The 16,287-nt window shown below is 34.4% G+C and overlaps 1 protein-coding gene across 1 annotated transcript in view; it reads right to left on the minus strand.

Annotated features, from left to right (window-relative positions):
• CDH12 (cadherin 12) overlaps positions 1 to 16,287 on the minus strand; it is a 1,009,850-nt gene that overhangs the window by 54,175 nt on the left and 939,388 nt on the right. Inside the window, exon 7 of the mRNA XM_047731370.1 lies at positions 2,050 to 2,237. Coding sequence (XP_047587326.1) covers positions 2,050 to 2,237 — 188 coding nt within the window. The remainder of the gene's footprint in view (positions 1 to 2,049; positions 2,238 to 16,287) is intronic.

The raw sequence follows: 16,287 nt of genomic DNA on the forward strand, positions 1-16,287 counted from the left end.
GAAAGTAAATAATAGTGCCACTCATTCTCCTAGATTGACACTTAGACACCGATCATTTATTGGCAGAGATAGTAAATGTGTGTAAATAAAAATATAAATATAAAACATGTATAAATATAAAATATAGCTATAACCACTATAAATATACATACATATATAATTTTTTTAAGATATAGTATATGCACTATTGACTCTTCTGTACCTCATTATACTTTGTAAATTTACCTAATTTCATAATTACATTTAATGAACTGTTGATGTAAAATATTTTCTGTTATTTTTCTTATTATTCAGATAATACATATTTGCTCCATTTAAATTAACATTGGTAAGTCATTTAAATGTAGTTATTTTTTAGGGCACCTGGGTGGCTCAGGCATTATACATCTTCCTTTGGCTTGGGTCTTAATCCCAGGGTCCTGGGATGGAGCCCCGAAATAAAGAAAATCTTTTTAAATAAATAAATAAAAATGTACTTATTTTTTAAGAAAAAATAAGTGACGACTCTTATTGACTTATTACTGAATAGGAAAGAGAGAAACAAGCAAAACAAGAACAAACAATAAAGAACTAAAGTTAATAAGAATTTGACACATACTTTTTAAACCGTACTTTGAAAATGCAACATAAATGTATAATTTTGCTGAGTGAGATCATGTGGCTAAAGTAATTTCTAGAAAAGATACAATTTATGTGCAATAGTGAAAATAAAAAGTGATAAATAATCTGTATGGAAATTGTGTTTCTTTTCAGTATTATTTTTATTTTCATACGTATTATTTCTCTGTTGAAATTCAGAGTTCCTGAGCAAATATGGAAACAGAACCCTAATTAATGGGAATAGCTGCAAAAATATTTCTTGTAAGCTAAAATAATTACAATTATTAAATGTATATAATATATGGCAGTTTGGGGGAAATAAAACATACTTTGCAGGAGAGGGGAAAGCACTACTAAATTAAATGAGTTTCACTAGTTTGTCTGCAGTCCATTATTGAAAATTCCTATAATTTGCTTCACTGTTATGGGAAACAATCTACACATCCCGATCATAACTATGATTTTTTTGTTTCTCACATTTGCATATCCCTTCTTCATGCCAACCCAACAAAAGACAGACTAACCCCGCTAATATTTCTAATTGTGTTCTCCCCTTCTGCAATTCTCTTTTGTAGCCATCTATTTAATATTACTAAATGGTCTTTCATCCCAGTCTGCCTTTTCCTCCCTCCTTTTCTCCCTCTCTTTCACTCTCCATCTCTTTCCCTCTTTCTCTTCTTTATCCTTCCCTCCTCCTCCCTCTCTCTCCCTCTCTTATGAGTCCTTCTTTCCACTTACCTCCTTAAAACCCCCTCAAGGCCAGCATTGCCCTTGCTCACTTCTTCCGTTCTTCAGGAGTACAGGTTACTGACATATGGATTCTTCCACTATGATAGAAACTCTCACCAACAACGTGTGAATTAGGTATTTATATTCTCAGAAAAGTCATGAAAGGGGCAAGAGCAAGCTTGGTGGGGTTAGAGTTTACTTCTAAGCCTTATTTTTTAATTAATCTTTTTGTTTAAGTTTGTAACAATAAAAAATTAAAATTAAATTATGAAAAACATTTTTATTTTATTTTTATTTTTTTTAAGATTTTATTTATTTACTTGAGAGAGAATGAAAGAGAGACCATGAGAAGAGGGAGGGTCAGAGGGAGAAGCAGACTCCCTGCCAAGCAGGAAGCCCGATGTGGGACTCGATTCCGGGACTCCAGGATCATGACCTGAGCTGAAGACAGTCACTTAACCAACTGAGCCACCCAGGAGCCCTGAAAAGTGTTTTTAAATAATTTAATCATATTAATAGGCTTGTTTCAACAACAACAAAATATATCTGTTGAATTGCAGAATACAAGTGCCTCAAGAAGTGAATGCCTAAGTCACCTGGTCTTTTTTAATTTAAAAATACTATTAATTGAAGAAAAAATTTCTGTCATTTACAACTTTTAGTCATTTTGTTCTTTCATTAACAGTGGATAGTCAACTGTCCAAAAACTTGTCTATGTACCTTTTTCAATTTGATGACTCCTTCTTGCGTGTCCTCATCTGTGACGATGTCAAACAAATTCCCCCCATCTCCTGGAACAATATTGTATTCGATTTCTGCATTTTGTCCAAAATCAGGATCCACAGCTCTTATTCTTCCAATGGCCGAGCCAATAGGAGAAGACTCAGGAACTTTCAAATGGAAGATACCTGACAAGAAATGTATAATTCATGTTGACAGTGGAGTTAATAAAGTATATAGAAAGATTATTAGGATAGAAAAATCTACTATATAAAAAGTAAATCAAGTTTAGAACATAATAGTGCAAAATCGAAAGCGAGTTTGCTGTCAAGTTAAGAATTATGATTAGGAGTAATAACTTCACTTTTCACTTCAATAGGTCCTGCTCTAGAATTTAATTAGGAATTATAAATAATAAAGTGTGTGAAATTTATATTATTGTAAGGAAGTATTTTACATACTAACAGCCTCAAAGTGAACCTAATATCAAATGGAAAGGCAGAAAAATCCATGTAATTAATTGGTACCAATGCCACAGAATCCAGGATATAAAATAAAGAGAGATAGATGATTGATAGATATTTCTAGAAAGTTAAGGTTATATTTCCTAATATAGAGAGATATTATATATTTTCTTATATATATTCCATACACATATAGACAGCATTTACCCAGTAATTATAAATCATTAAGCCAAAAACAGCCTGTAAAAGGATTATGTGTTTGGTAAACCAAAATTTTAATTCATAATGAATTTAAGTATTGACTAATATTCAACTTAACGTTTAGTGTTGTGTATATTTTTACTGGGTATCCTAAAAAGGTCTAAAATCTAAACTCAGGATATAAAGTTCTATTTGCCCCTGATTTTTTTAAATTTTAATTTTTAATTTTTTTCATTTTTCACCACCAGGTGGAGCACATATATAACTATGAATTTGATACTGAGCCAGAAAAACTCAGAAAAAAATCCTATCTATATAAAATATACTAGAATCAGGAAAAATTTGTAATATCTCTTAAAAATAAAAATATATACATCACTTAAAAGAGTTTTAGAAATTTCATATGGCATAACATGAAGAAAAAGATATAAGCTAATTTACTGACCTGTCATCAAAATATGTATTAAAGGATTAAATGGCTGTTTGTTTAAATAAAAATAAGGAAAGGAAGAGTATGGGAGGAAGTAAAAATGTAAATGCAAACTAATCTCAAAAATACAAAATTTAAATTTTGATGTCTGCTTTCCTGTTTTAATTTTTATTAATGTATTTTGGGTTGTCCTTTCCCATGGTTAAAGTGGCCAGAGTAATTAATTTGTTTAGAATTTCTAGTTACATCAATAGAAATTAAATTAGGAAGCCCTTTAATATGTTTCTTGAATGGTAAAGTTCATTCATCAAACTACCTTTCAATATTTCAGCTATTGGCCTCAAGAAATATGAGGAAAAATAATCAATCACACCTTGTAGCGATCTTGCCAAATACTTTCCTTTTTATTCCCAATTATAAGTCTTGTAGTTCTTTCACTGTTTCAAAATGTGGTCATTTCATTAGCCCTGGTAGCAGTTCAACCTTGTCATATACAGCTCATGTCCCCCCCCCATTAAAAAAAGATATCCACTACTTGCTCCTGTAATGTTAAAATCAGACTTTTTTTACATTCAGTGGACATTACCTCATTGAAACATCTACTTAATCTGAAAAGAGCTAAATATTTACCTAAATTTGTTTGATTCCATGTAAAAGAGAAAGTACATTTTTACAGTGGTCCAAAAATAGTTGTTCAATTAATCTGATAATTAACAGTATGCCTGCCTTCAAAGGGAAATATGTCAAACCTTTCTAAAAGAACAAGTTTAAAAGTTATATAAATAGGGACGCCTGGGTGGCTCAGTTGGTTAAGCAGCTGCCTTCAGCTCAGGTCATGATCCCAGCGTCCTGGGATCGAGTCCCACATCGGGCTCCTTGCTCATCAGGTTGCCTGCTTCTCCCTCTGCCTCTGCCTGCCATTCTGTCTGCCTGTGCTTGCTCTCTCTCCCTCTCTCTCTGACAAATAAATAAATAAAATCTTTAAAAAAAATAATAAAATATGGGGCGCCTGGGTGGCTCAGTGGGTTAAGCCACTGCCTTCGGCTCAGGTCATGATCTCAGGGTCCTGGGATCGAGTCCCGCATCGGGCTCTCTGCTCGGCAGGGAGCCTGCTTCCCTCTCACTCTCTCTCTCTCTCTCTCTCTCTGCCTGCCTCTCTGTCTACTTGTGATCTCTCTCTGTCAAATAAATAAACCAAATCTTTAAAAATAATAATAATAAAATAAAATAAAAGTTATATAAATAAATAAACAAACCAGAACGCAGGCAAATAATAATAATCTAAGTGGTAATAATAGAGTGTTACATAGATATTACAAAGGAATTTTAGTTAAAGATGTCATATTAACTGATCAAGCTAGCAACTTTTCATAGGTTAGGATTATGTTTCATTAGATTTTGTTCCCTAAACATTTCACACAGCGGCTGTCCTAGAGAGATGCTCAAAGTTTGCAGGATTTACAGTAGAGTTTGGACTTGAGGCAACCAGAGCAAAGAGGAAGACTAAAATCATAGGTTACATTGTGTACACATCGTCTACAAGAAATGTAAAGAGATATCCAAGGGGAATTTGAGTTCAAATAGCCATGACTACATAAACCGAACCTAAAGTGACTTTTGCAGCCTACTTTCTAGAGAGTGTGTTTCACAAAAGCCATATTAAACCCTGATCCGATTGAAGAACTTCTGAATACTAGCAAATATGATGAAACCTGAATTCCTTTTTAAAAAATATTTTATTATTTATTTGACAGAGAGCTAGAGACAGAGAGAAAGCACAAGCAGGAAGAGTAGCAGAGAGAGTGGGAGAAGCAGGGTCCCCCCTGAGCAGGGAGCCCAATGCCTGGTTGGATCCCAGGACCCCGGGATCGAGACCTGAGCTGAAGGCAGACTTTAACCAACTGAGCCACCCAGGTGACCCAGTAATGCCTGAATTCTTGTGTAACATGACGAGAAATTACGCAGCAGTTATTTAAGGCTGTACTAAACTTCTCAAACATATGTTATTTTTCCTTTCCTTTTTTTCTTCCCTTCTTAATGCCTCTTAAGCAGAAATATCATTCATCAGAAACATGTTCACAACCTTTTCCTCTTGTCCTGTGATTGTGATAAAGAACCTGAAGAAACACCAAAAGCCTTGAGTCTATACTAGAATTAGTCATATTCCAGTATCATGGTACATCAATAATTATTAAGAAAGACCTTCAATTTTTTTCCCTGATAAAATAGAGTAATAGAGAGCTAAGTTGAATAATGTACTGTACATCTTTCTCTAACAGGATATTGAATTAGGAAACTTAAGATGAAAAAAAGTATCGAAGACAGAGCTGGCAGACAGAGATTTGAGGCGGAGGGGGCTGCCATGTGTAGTGGATTTCAAATTTCAAATATTCCCCGCAGTGCAAGGTGGTGATGGTGGTGCGGACTGAGGTGGGAGAGCATTGGATGGCATCTCAGGAAATCATGGACATCCAGCGGAAATGACATGTAATATTTCTGCTTATTGGAGCAGATTCAGATTACTTACTCACTTTGCAAGTTAGCTTTTCATTTGAACAATTAAAAGCCAAATTAAAAGGAGCCCCTGGGTGGCTCAGTGGGTTAAGCCTCTGCCTGCAGCTCAGGTCATGATCTCAGGGTCCTGGGATCGAGCCCCGCATTGGCCTCTCTGCTCAGTGGGAAGCCTGCTTCCCCCTCTCTCTCTGCCTACTTGTGATCTCTCTCTGTCAAATAAATAAATAAATAATTTTTTTAAAAAGCCAAATTAAAAGAATTAAAAATCAAGGGAAATAATGTAGTCTGGCAGCATCATTAAGAGATTACAGTTAGTGAAAGTAAAAAATAAAAAGATGAACCAGAATTGAGACCCTCCAATGTGAGAAGAACTTTTAAGTCTGAAAGGTAATCTGAAGGACACCAGATAACGCAGACTATAAACGAGAGTTCCCCTTTTCAGGACTATATGCTGAAATATGAGTTTTGTGTTTTATAAAACAACATTTTATGAAGCCAATAACAATAAATGTGAAGATAGCAATTCCTTGTAGTGCTATGTCAATATGAGTTAAACAACAGTTTCCTAAAAAGTGGTCAACATAGAGTATGCCCATGAATTTTATAATTATCTAGGGCAGTGGAAAACTTGTGATAAATGGAAATAGTAGCATTCTTCAAAATGACTGACTCACGAGCATCCACTAACGTGCCCCACCAAAATTAAGATATAGTAGAAGGGAAACAGTGATTCACCGCTTACATCTTCTTTGTGGATTGAGAGTTTAGTGTACATAAAACACAAATATACAGAGCACTGAATTTTCTGTTATTTATGTCGCAGACACAGTTTAGAAAGGTGAAAGACACATTCATTAAGACAAGCATTTCTAAAGAAAATATTGTAGTTAGTAATAAAGTTTAGGGAATATGGAACAAGTCAGAGAAACTATGCATTAGTCATGTCATTTTTTTTAGGTTCTGTCGGTTTATTTCCAGTGACTTGACATTTTATCATTTCTAGAAACTCGACAGCAATAAAGCTGGGGTCATTCAGATTAATTCAAAACTGAAGTAATCTTCAGCTGTGCCAAAGTTGGATTGCTTTTGATGTACTATGTAATTACAGTCCCATCATCTTCTGCGTGTCTTACTTTGACGCATATGAAACATCTTAATGGCACTACCTGTACAACACAGATTAAGAAATAAAACAGGTGACAAGAAATTGTTCAGAGTCAATAAGAATATATACTTACATGCTCATCAAATATACATGCTGTGTTTAAAAGAAAAAAAAATGTTCCCATGGAAAAGGAGAAAATGACATGCACTGAATTCAGATGGAATTATAGAGATTAAATTCTAAAACTTCTTACAGATAACGCTTCCTATTAATTCCAGAGATAAAAGTATCTATTACTCAGTTATTGCCTAAATGGATCTCCCCTCAGGAAGTATGTTGTTTAGAAAAATACTTTGATTATTCTTTGGTTATTAAGACGCACACTGGGTTTGTGTGTGTGGCTGGTGGCATTCACTGATACCTAAGGAAAAGGATATACAATGTTCTCCTTCCCTTTTTTCTTTGAAAAATTTTCAAGTACTGAAGAAAATACCAAAATGTCACTTACATAATAATGTAATTATGTCACTTACATGATAATTTATGAAAAAGAGATATATTTACTTAACAAAACATGAATAATATGTTAAAATCTCCTCAGAAATAAAAGTTAAAGGACCCCAAAAATATATTAAGTGAATGAATTATATAATACCGTAACAACATTCAGTAATAAGAAGAGCAAGTGAAAAGAAAATGGAATGATCCATTATAAATTATCTTTTGAAATACACTTTATGTTTATTATAATAACTGAAGATAGTCAAAACAATATATAAGAAGTCAATGTTCAGTTTCACAGAGAACTTACTATACTATATACGAAAAGTAATGAATTTGGAGGTAATGAATGTATATTTTAAAATAGTAGAAAAACAAAAATATTGGAAAGTTTAAGTGGAAATTATTTTAAGTTGATTAAGAACAATAAACATTTTTAGGAACATGAAAACATATTATCTGAGAGCACATAAACAGATAATTCCTTGAAGTGTTACATTTATGTTTAAACTTCAGAAAATAAGGTATATTAACATTGAACTTTTGATTCAGTGACTCAATTCATTTAATTGTTCAAATAGTGATCCCACAGGTATGTGTTTGTGATTTACCATCTAATCACATAACAATGAAATATTTCTTTATCAATATTTTATTGCTTTAGTTTCTTAAACAAATAATAGCACACAAAATGATTTCACCTTGTCTAAAGAAAATAAAAAAGGAAATGGAAGCAAACATTTCTGTATGAGTAAAAAGGAGCTTTATATATATTATTAACCTGTTATAGCCTCTTACTAGCTCTGTGAGTTGAGGCAAAATATTTAATTTTTTTTTTCTTGATCTGTAAAATTGGAATGATGATGATGTCTCTTACATAATAGTTTATGAAACTCCTAAGTGGTATCTATTATACAGTTACTTTTCAAATAGCAATTCTATAGATAATCTCCATATCTGTATTATACTATTTTCCTGTAGGACTGGCAGTAATCAACAGGAAACTGCCTACAGAGGTATGGAGATAAAAGGAAGGGAGGTGTTAAAGAAGTTCTGAAAAGCCATTTTCATTCTAGCTGAAACATTTTTCCCATATCTTGAAAATTGAAGGATTCAAGAATAAAAATATCTTGGTGATTGAAGAACATTTTAAATGCCCTCTATTTCCTCAAAAGCCTGAAGCTGTGACTATTTTCAATATGTCCAAATTAAAGTAATAGAAATGTAGTCCACAAGGAAAAACCATCCTGGTAACAAAGTTGGATTCAAACTAGATTTTAGTCAAGCATACTAAGCACACAGTGAATGGAATCTCTTGGTCATGACAGAGACATCCAGTCCTGATCATTCTTAGGATGGGTTTTGGATGAACAAATTTCTAGAAGTGTCTAGTATTTGGAAGCAAGAGCTTTACTGTATTGGCCAAATTAATGCATCTTTTTACAAAGGTTACAATTGCCTGCTCTAGACTTTACTTAACCATAACCATGAAAATGAGTGCCATATACACAATATCCAATATATTGATGGATTTATAAATTCTATAAAATTTTATATTTTCTATATAATAATAGCAGTATTTTTTTGCTCAGAGATATGAGAAATTGATTCCTCTAAACTGTCTAGTTTTGAGCAGCCATACACAACACAAAAATTTAGGGCTAGATATTGAACTGTCCTTTTTAAATTCCCTTTGGGTAGTAGATTCGTTGGTAAGTCTTCCAATAACTCAGATTATTGATATGTGATTCACTGCAATTTTTAGTAGCTTACTCCATGGAATGATAAAGAAAAAAACAAAACAAAAACAAAATACAAAACAAACTATATTTATTCCAGTGTCATTTATTACCTAGTGAAGGAGGTAGGTATTAATTAAACAGTCACACCAATGAAGTAGAATCACCAAGTCACATGAGGAAAGTTAACCTAATTCTATGCACTTTCTATGATACTTAAGCTGAGAATCAGAGTTGATTCAATTAGATGATGTTGGGTGTGTGAGGTCAGCTGGTAGAAAACATTCCAAATAGTAGAAACTATATGAGAAAACCAAAAATTGGGCACCTGGGTGGCTCAGTGGATTAAGCCTCTGCCTTCAGCTCAGGTCATGATCCCAGGGTCCTGGGATGGAGCCCCACATCAGCCTCTCTGCTCAGCGGGGAGCCTGCTTCCCCTTCCCCCTCTGTCTCTGCCTGCCTCTCTGCCTACTTGTGATCACTGTCTGTCAAATAAATAAAAACTTAAAAAAAAAGAAAACCAAAAATTATCATAATCTTCTACCTTCCTATTTTGTTTGTTCAATTTATGTAATATAAATTTATGAATTTATAAATTTATGTTAAAATAAATTTATGTTAAATAAATTATGTAACATATGCATTTGTATAGAGAAATAGATATCAATTTTAATATGAAATACAAATAACTTTAGCATTAGGTAATACCACTATATTAATCTCGCCACATCCAGTAATTCATTATCATTTTAACATTGCTTTTTATTTTTTTCTCTCATTTCAACATCATATTAACCTATGGCCTAGATATCTTGCTCATGTTATCACTGCTGGCTGGTAAAACTCAACCCTTGATAATGATAATTACTCTTTTTCTCTAGAAGTGCAACTGACTGAGAAAAACCAAAGAGAAGTAGCTGGATACCTCTATAAATTTTGATTACTAAGCTCAAATGCACTTGCAAGATTGGCTGTAAATTGGATTCAAATTTGCAAAGGTAACATTATTATTTGCTATGACGTCTGTTTTAAACTAATTTATTTTCCACCAATCTTTGCTTTACCTTTTTACTACAGATCTTCCTCACCTTACAATAAGGTTAGGTCCCAATAAACCCATCATAAGTTGAAAATATCATAACTTGAAAATGCGTATAATAAGCTTAACCTACTAAACATCGTAGTTTAGCCTCGCCTACCTCAAACATGCTCAGAACACTTATATTAGACTACATTTGGGCCACATCATCTAATAGAACACCTATTTTATAATAAAGTGTTGACCCTCTCATGTAATTCACTGAACACTGTTTTGAAGGTGAAAAACTGAATGGTTGAAAATGTATCAGTTACTTATCCTCATGATGGCATGGCTGACTGGGAGCTGTGGCTCACTGCCTTTACTTAGCATCATGAGAGAATATCATACCACATATAGCTCGTCTGGGAAAAGAACAAATTTCAAAATTTAAAGTACGGTTTCTGCTGAATACGCATTACTCTTACCACTGTAAAGTAAGTTGAACCATCATAAGTTGAAGACCATCTCAGTTGGTAACTTTGTCTCATATGTCACAGAAAAAAAATAAACTCATATCACATAAGAGATAGCTCAGCTCCTGTACTTTCAAACACTCCCACATCTCTATTACTGTTAAATTGAAAAAAAAATCACGTAAAATATAATAAAAACATGTTTCTTTTCTTTGTCTTCCACTGCTCCTTCAGACTTTCCTCAGTGAGTTAGGTAAGCTTTGTCTTTTCTTGGATGAAGACTATGGCGAGCCATCGTTTCTGTTCACCTTTAAATAATAGACAGTCCTATATTCACTTTAATTCCAAAACACTAGATTTGGAAATTAGAAATTCCCAATATTTCATATTGCTACATATTACATTATGTAAAATTATATCTTATACATAAAAATTCTGTATTATACAAAATTATATACATTAAACATTATTATATATTACATTATAGGAAATTAAGACTTCTGTCTGCCTCCCTGCCTCCAAGGCGTTCTGGGCCAGTAGCTGATGGGACTTTAATTTAGGATATGAATGGGGTGGAAGGCTTCTGTCTGTCTCATCATCCACTTGTCAGAAGCGTTTTCACCTCATCATAGTGGGAAGCAAAGCTAGGTTGTTGGGTTGTTCTCACTTGAATGGATATATTTTTTCTTCTCCTGGACTAACCCCACTGACTTCAGTGGTCTTTTGGGGAGTCCCTTGGGAGCTTCTCCTACTACATAACCATGACAAAGGCATTACCTCTGCTTTGATATAACACTCCCCTTAGGCTCTGGATCTCCCAACAATCCATTCCACACGTTGATTCTCACTTCAAGGATAATCTCTTTGGCAGAATTTAAAATGACTCTGGACTGGTCATTCTGCTTACTCATTTCTAACCCCTCCTTTAGTTGTCATGTAACTACTTTCCCAAACAAAATCTTTTTCCTCTGTCTCTGCTCTTTCTGAGGACACTTTCACTTTCTTAAGCATAAGGCAAGCCTGGGACCACAGATTTCTCCCATTTTCTGAAAAAAATATGGCAACGTATACTGGATTTTATTTATTTATTTTTATTTTTTTTTAAAGATTTTATTTATTTATTTGACAGAGAGAGATCACAAGTAGACGGAGAGGAAGGCAGAGAGAGAGAGAGAGAGGGAAGCAGGCTTCCTGCTGAGCAGAGAGCCCGATGCGGGACTCGATCCCAGGACCCTGAGATCATGACCTGAGCCGAAGGCAGCGGCTTAACCCACTGAGCCACCCAGGCGCCCCTGGATTTTATTTTTGATCCTTGGTGAAGGAAGACTCCTCTCACAAGACTTGAGAGGTATAGGAAGGAAAGGGTAGTCCCACTCTCAAATATTTTAGATGGGTTTCTCCAAAAAATAAAAATAAACTCTTTGTGCAAAATTGTCCCTCCCCCCTCCCCAACCTTACAAAAAATATAAAGGTAAAAATAGCCTTGCTGTGATTGAGGGCTTCAAGAATCTTAAATGTATCCTGACATTTCTATTGTAAATTCTGAATTTTGTTCTGGGACCATACTTGGCAGTATCCATTGTATCTTAGATTCCAGTGGAAACTTCAATATTAACCTCATACCTATAAAACATCTTCCTCCCTTTTCTCCAGTTTCAAGGTATCCTGAGGTGTCCTTCTCCTGTTTTCTTTTATTAAATTCCAACAATTTGTAAATACTGTATTATATAATAAATAGTCTATCTTCTCTGCTTATAATACTTTCTTCTCAATTCAGATATTCTCAAGAAGACACAAAAAGCCTATATTTTGTCATACTATAAAATTTTTCCCTTTTTCCAAAATCCAGCTAACCCCTTTTCTTTTCCTTTTCCAACAAAACTTCTTAAAGACAGTCACTGTTACCTATTCCTATCTAACAATCACTCCATAAGCAGCTTTAAATAGTTTTTGAATTCACCACTCTATTGAAACAGTTTTCCCTGAGATCTCCATGACATCCATGTTACTAAATTTGGTGATAACTTCTCAGTAGCATTCAACACTCTTACTTTTTCCATCTTTTCCTGAAGCACATTGTTCCTTAACATCTGTGGCACTCTACCCTAGTTCTAGTTTTCTCCCACTACACAGCTTGCTCTCCTTAGCATTCTTTGTTGGTATTTTAAAGAGAATGTAGATAAATAATCCTCAAATTTGACTGCCTAAGGGCATTATAGGGAAAGTTTAAAAAAAAATAAAGCCCAGGAGCCACCTGCATGATTCCAATTTAATTGTTCTGAGTTTAGAACTGAACTACAGAATTGATTAAACTCCCTCCTGTTCTACTTTGCAATCACAATTAAGAAACTTTGTCTCAAGCTGTCTTTATCTAGGCTTTCCTCATCTAGTTTATTTCATCTATCTTATGCTAAACATTCTTTCTACTTCAGTTCCAGTCTACACACATATTTTGTGTTTCATTCATCCTTGGAAAAATGTTATCTTACTGCAAAATCTCACTTGTGTATCTCCAAGGTATCTCAGCCTTGACAGTCAAAACTGAATTCATAGACTTGCCATGACCCCAGAAGAGCTTCCCTAATAGTTTGTCTCAGTAAATAATATTGCCACCCCTCTAGTTCCAGCAAATATTACCACCCCTCCAGTTGCCATTTTTCACCACTATAATTAGTACCACAATCACAGGTTAAATAACTCACCCAGTTTGTATCACTCCAGTTGTCCGCTAACTGGCTTTCCTATGTCTACACTGACTGTCCTCCCTGTCTTGCACTCCATTTTCTGTGCTGTCCTCCATGGGCAGACAGGATCATTTCTATCGCTTTCAAGTAGAAACTCCATTTCTTCTACCATTAAGAAGATGGTTCAAGGACACATATAAGCTTTTAGAAAACCTATGAGTGTCAATATGAAGGAAACAAAGAACTTAAATAGAAATTACTCTTGAAGTAGAACAGATACATCACCATCCTCCTCCTCATCATCATCATCACTATTATCATAGCAATTTTTTGTATAGTGATTTCCATTTCCAGGTACTGAGAGTACGAGAGAGATACTATTATTTCAATTCCCCGTCAGTAATGTTCCTGTAAATGTTTAACAACCAGATCAGCGTAGCCCAGGTTTTTTAGTGTTTCTGTTTTGGGAGTGAAAGAATGTCCAGCATGCTGGTTTTCAAGCCAGTGTGACGTCACTGAACAGAGCTGGGAGACGTACACAGTTGGCTCTGAGGACACCAGTCTACCATCGACACATAAAGAAACTGCAGGGCATACATCAAGTCACTCGCAGGTAATGAGACCAAATGATCAAGTGGCACCTCCGATCTGAAGTCCCTCAGTTAGTCTCCCCATTTCACCTCACCTGTTTTCACTGCCTGAATGCCATTCAAATGGAGACACTATCAGGTTAACAGATAGCTCTTTTAAAAAATATTTTAGTTATTTATGTGAGAGAGGTTGAGAGAGAGAACAAGTGGTTGAGGGGGGAGAGGTAGAGACAGAGGAAGAAGCAGACTCCCCACCAAGCAGGGAGCCAGATGCAGGCCTGGATCCCAGGACCCTGATGCAGGGTTCGCTCCACCCCAGAACCCTGGGATCGTGACCTGGGCTGAAGGCAGATGCTTAACTGACTGAGTCACCCAGGCACCCCAACAATTAAGCTCTTTTAAAATGCAAATAATCCATTATTTTATTCTCAATTTCAGTTGCACTGATAAATGCAAATCCCAACTAAGTGTCAATTGGGGTTGGATAGACTTGGGGAAAGTTTCTTTTTTCAATGCTCAGAAAGTAAAATTAATGAAGACATAGAGAAAAGAGCATTGTGGCTCTAGAATTAAAATCACTTCTGCTTCTGCACCCAAGAAAGGAAGAGACATTTATTACATCTCTTTCTTTCCTTCCAATAATACCTTACTTATTACATAGCTCCTAGCTTTCAAGTACAAAATTTTTTAAGTACAAATTATTATCTTTAATCCAATAGCTCTGCTAATTTATAGATCTAATAAACACATATCTGTATTTCCCAGCAAAATTAATTGCTCTTTATACCATGATTTTTTCAAGAGATTGCATTAGAAATCCCCAAAAAACTAATTCCAAATGAACTATGAAACATAATCCACTTGTATTACTCAATGACTGCCAGAATCAAGTGTTTCTGATCCTCAAAAATATGTATTTTTAATATATGTTATCTATATAACAACTACCCCCATTACATAACAGTAAACATGATGGAGATCTTGGCAAGTGTTCATAACATTTCAAGTGCATCAGTAACATTCCATTGTTTATTCATTTTAGGGAGTACGTTTACTATTCCCTTAAAACCTCCATTACATATGTAAACCTTTCTGATCCATCTAACAAAATATGGTACATAGATAATTCTCAGTGATTCTGGTCACCAGTTTCACAAAAATAGGCAACACTGGGATTTTTATTACAAATTATAAATAAACTTGATACCTTATCAACTAAGTCCTGAAAAATGTCTGGAATTTAAATTCACTCAGGAATACTTATTTACCCAAATGGTTGATTTCTCACAGATTTTTTTTTTTTTAAAAAGGTTATGAAAGTAGTTTGGAAAAGTGAAATCTGATAATAGTTTCTTTCTATATAACATTTTGGTTTCTTTTAGCCAAATCACATTCTTTCAATAGCATCCAATTCATTGGCCTACAAATATTATTTCTGAATACTCTTCATATATTCATGCATCATACATGTAGACAACTGTTTAAATTTTCTTTCATTACCTGTGCTTTATTATTTGTTTTTTTTTTTTAAGATTTTATTTATTTACTAGACACACAGAGAGAGAGATCACAAGTAGGCAGAGAGGCAGGCAGAGAGAGAGGGAAGCAGGCCCCCTGCTGAGCAGAGAACTTGATGCGGCACTCGATCCCAGGACCCTGAGATCATGACCTGAGCCGAAGGCAGAGGCTTAACCCACTGAGCCACCCAGAAGCCCCTGTGATTTATTATTTGAATACTTAATATGTCTTCATTATTTCACTGCTTATGCCTAAATTGTCTCACTGGCCTGCTACTCCTCTTCTTTCTGTGTGTAAATTCTGTTCCTCATTCTTTCAAGGGCAGCTCAAAGCCATTTTTGATGAAAAATATTCTTATCTTTACACTTCCATTTTTTCATAATTCTGTGCATATAATCCTTTAAATAACACATTATGTTTTTGCATGATCTAAATATTTTGGTACACATTTGCTCTCTACTAACTCTTATTACAGTTTGCAGAAATCAATGTGGATATTATTTCCTTCAAAATCCTCTCAGATCTACTCTGTAATGATTTGGATGCCCATCTTATACATTTATGTGTGACTGTGTGCATAAGTCTATCATTTATTTTATTTCAAGTAGTATAATTGTCCATTAACTTAATCTCCCCATTATACACAGAGCTGCTTGAGGGAAGACATTAAATTTTTAAATCATTTTTATACAGACAAAAAAAAATACAGCCTTTTTTGCATATACACTTCAATAAAATTAGCAATCAATGAAATATTATGCATTGAATGCTATAATTTATTGTGTCTGATATCTGTTAATAAACTAGATTTCTTATGCACAATATGTATCATGTCCATGGTTATTGCTTATATTCTGTTTAACTCTCATAAAGAAATACTGAAGTTCAGTTTCCTGCCTAAGTAAATGCTAAGACCAATAATAAGGCTAACATGAAATAGAGAAATTTATCCCATGTGAAATATATGCTGAATTTAGGATGCTTCATATTGAGAATTA

Source organism: Lutra lutra, chromosome 5 (genome assembly GCF_902655055.1).
Source record: "Lutra lutra chromosome 5, mLutLut1.2, whole genome shotgun sequence".
NCBI classification, from domain to species: Eukaryota; Metazoa; Chordata; class Mammalia; order Carnivora; family Mustelidae; genus Lutra; species Lutra lutra.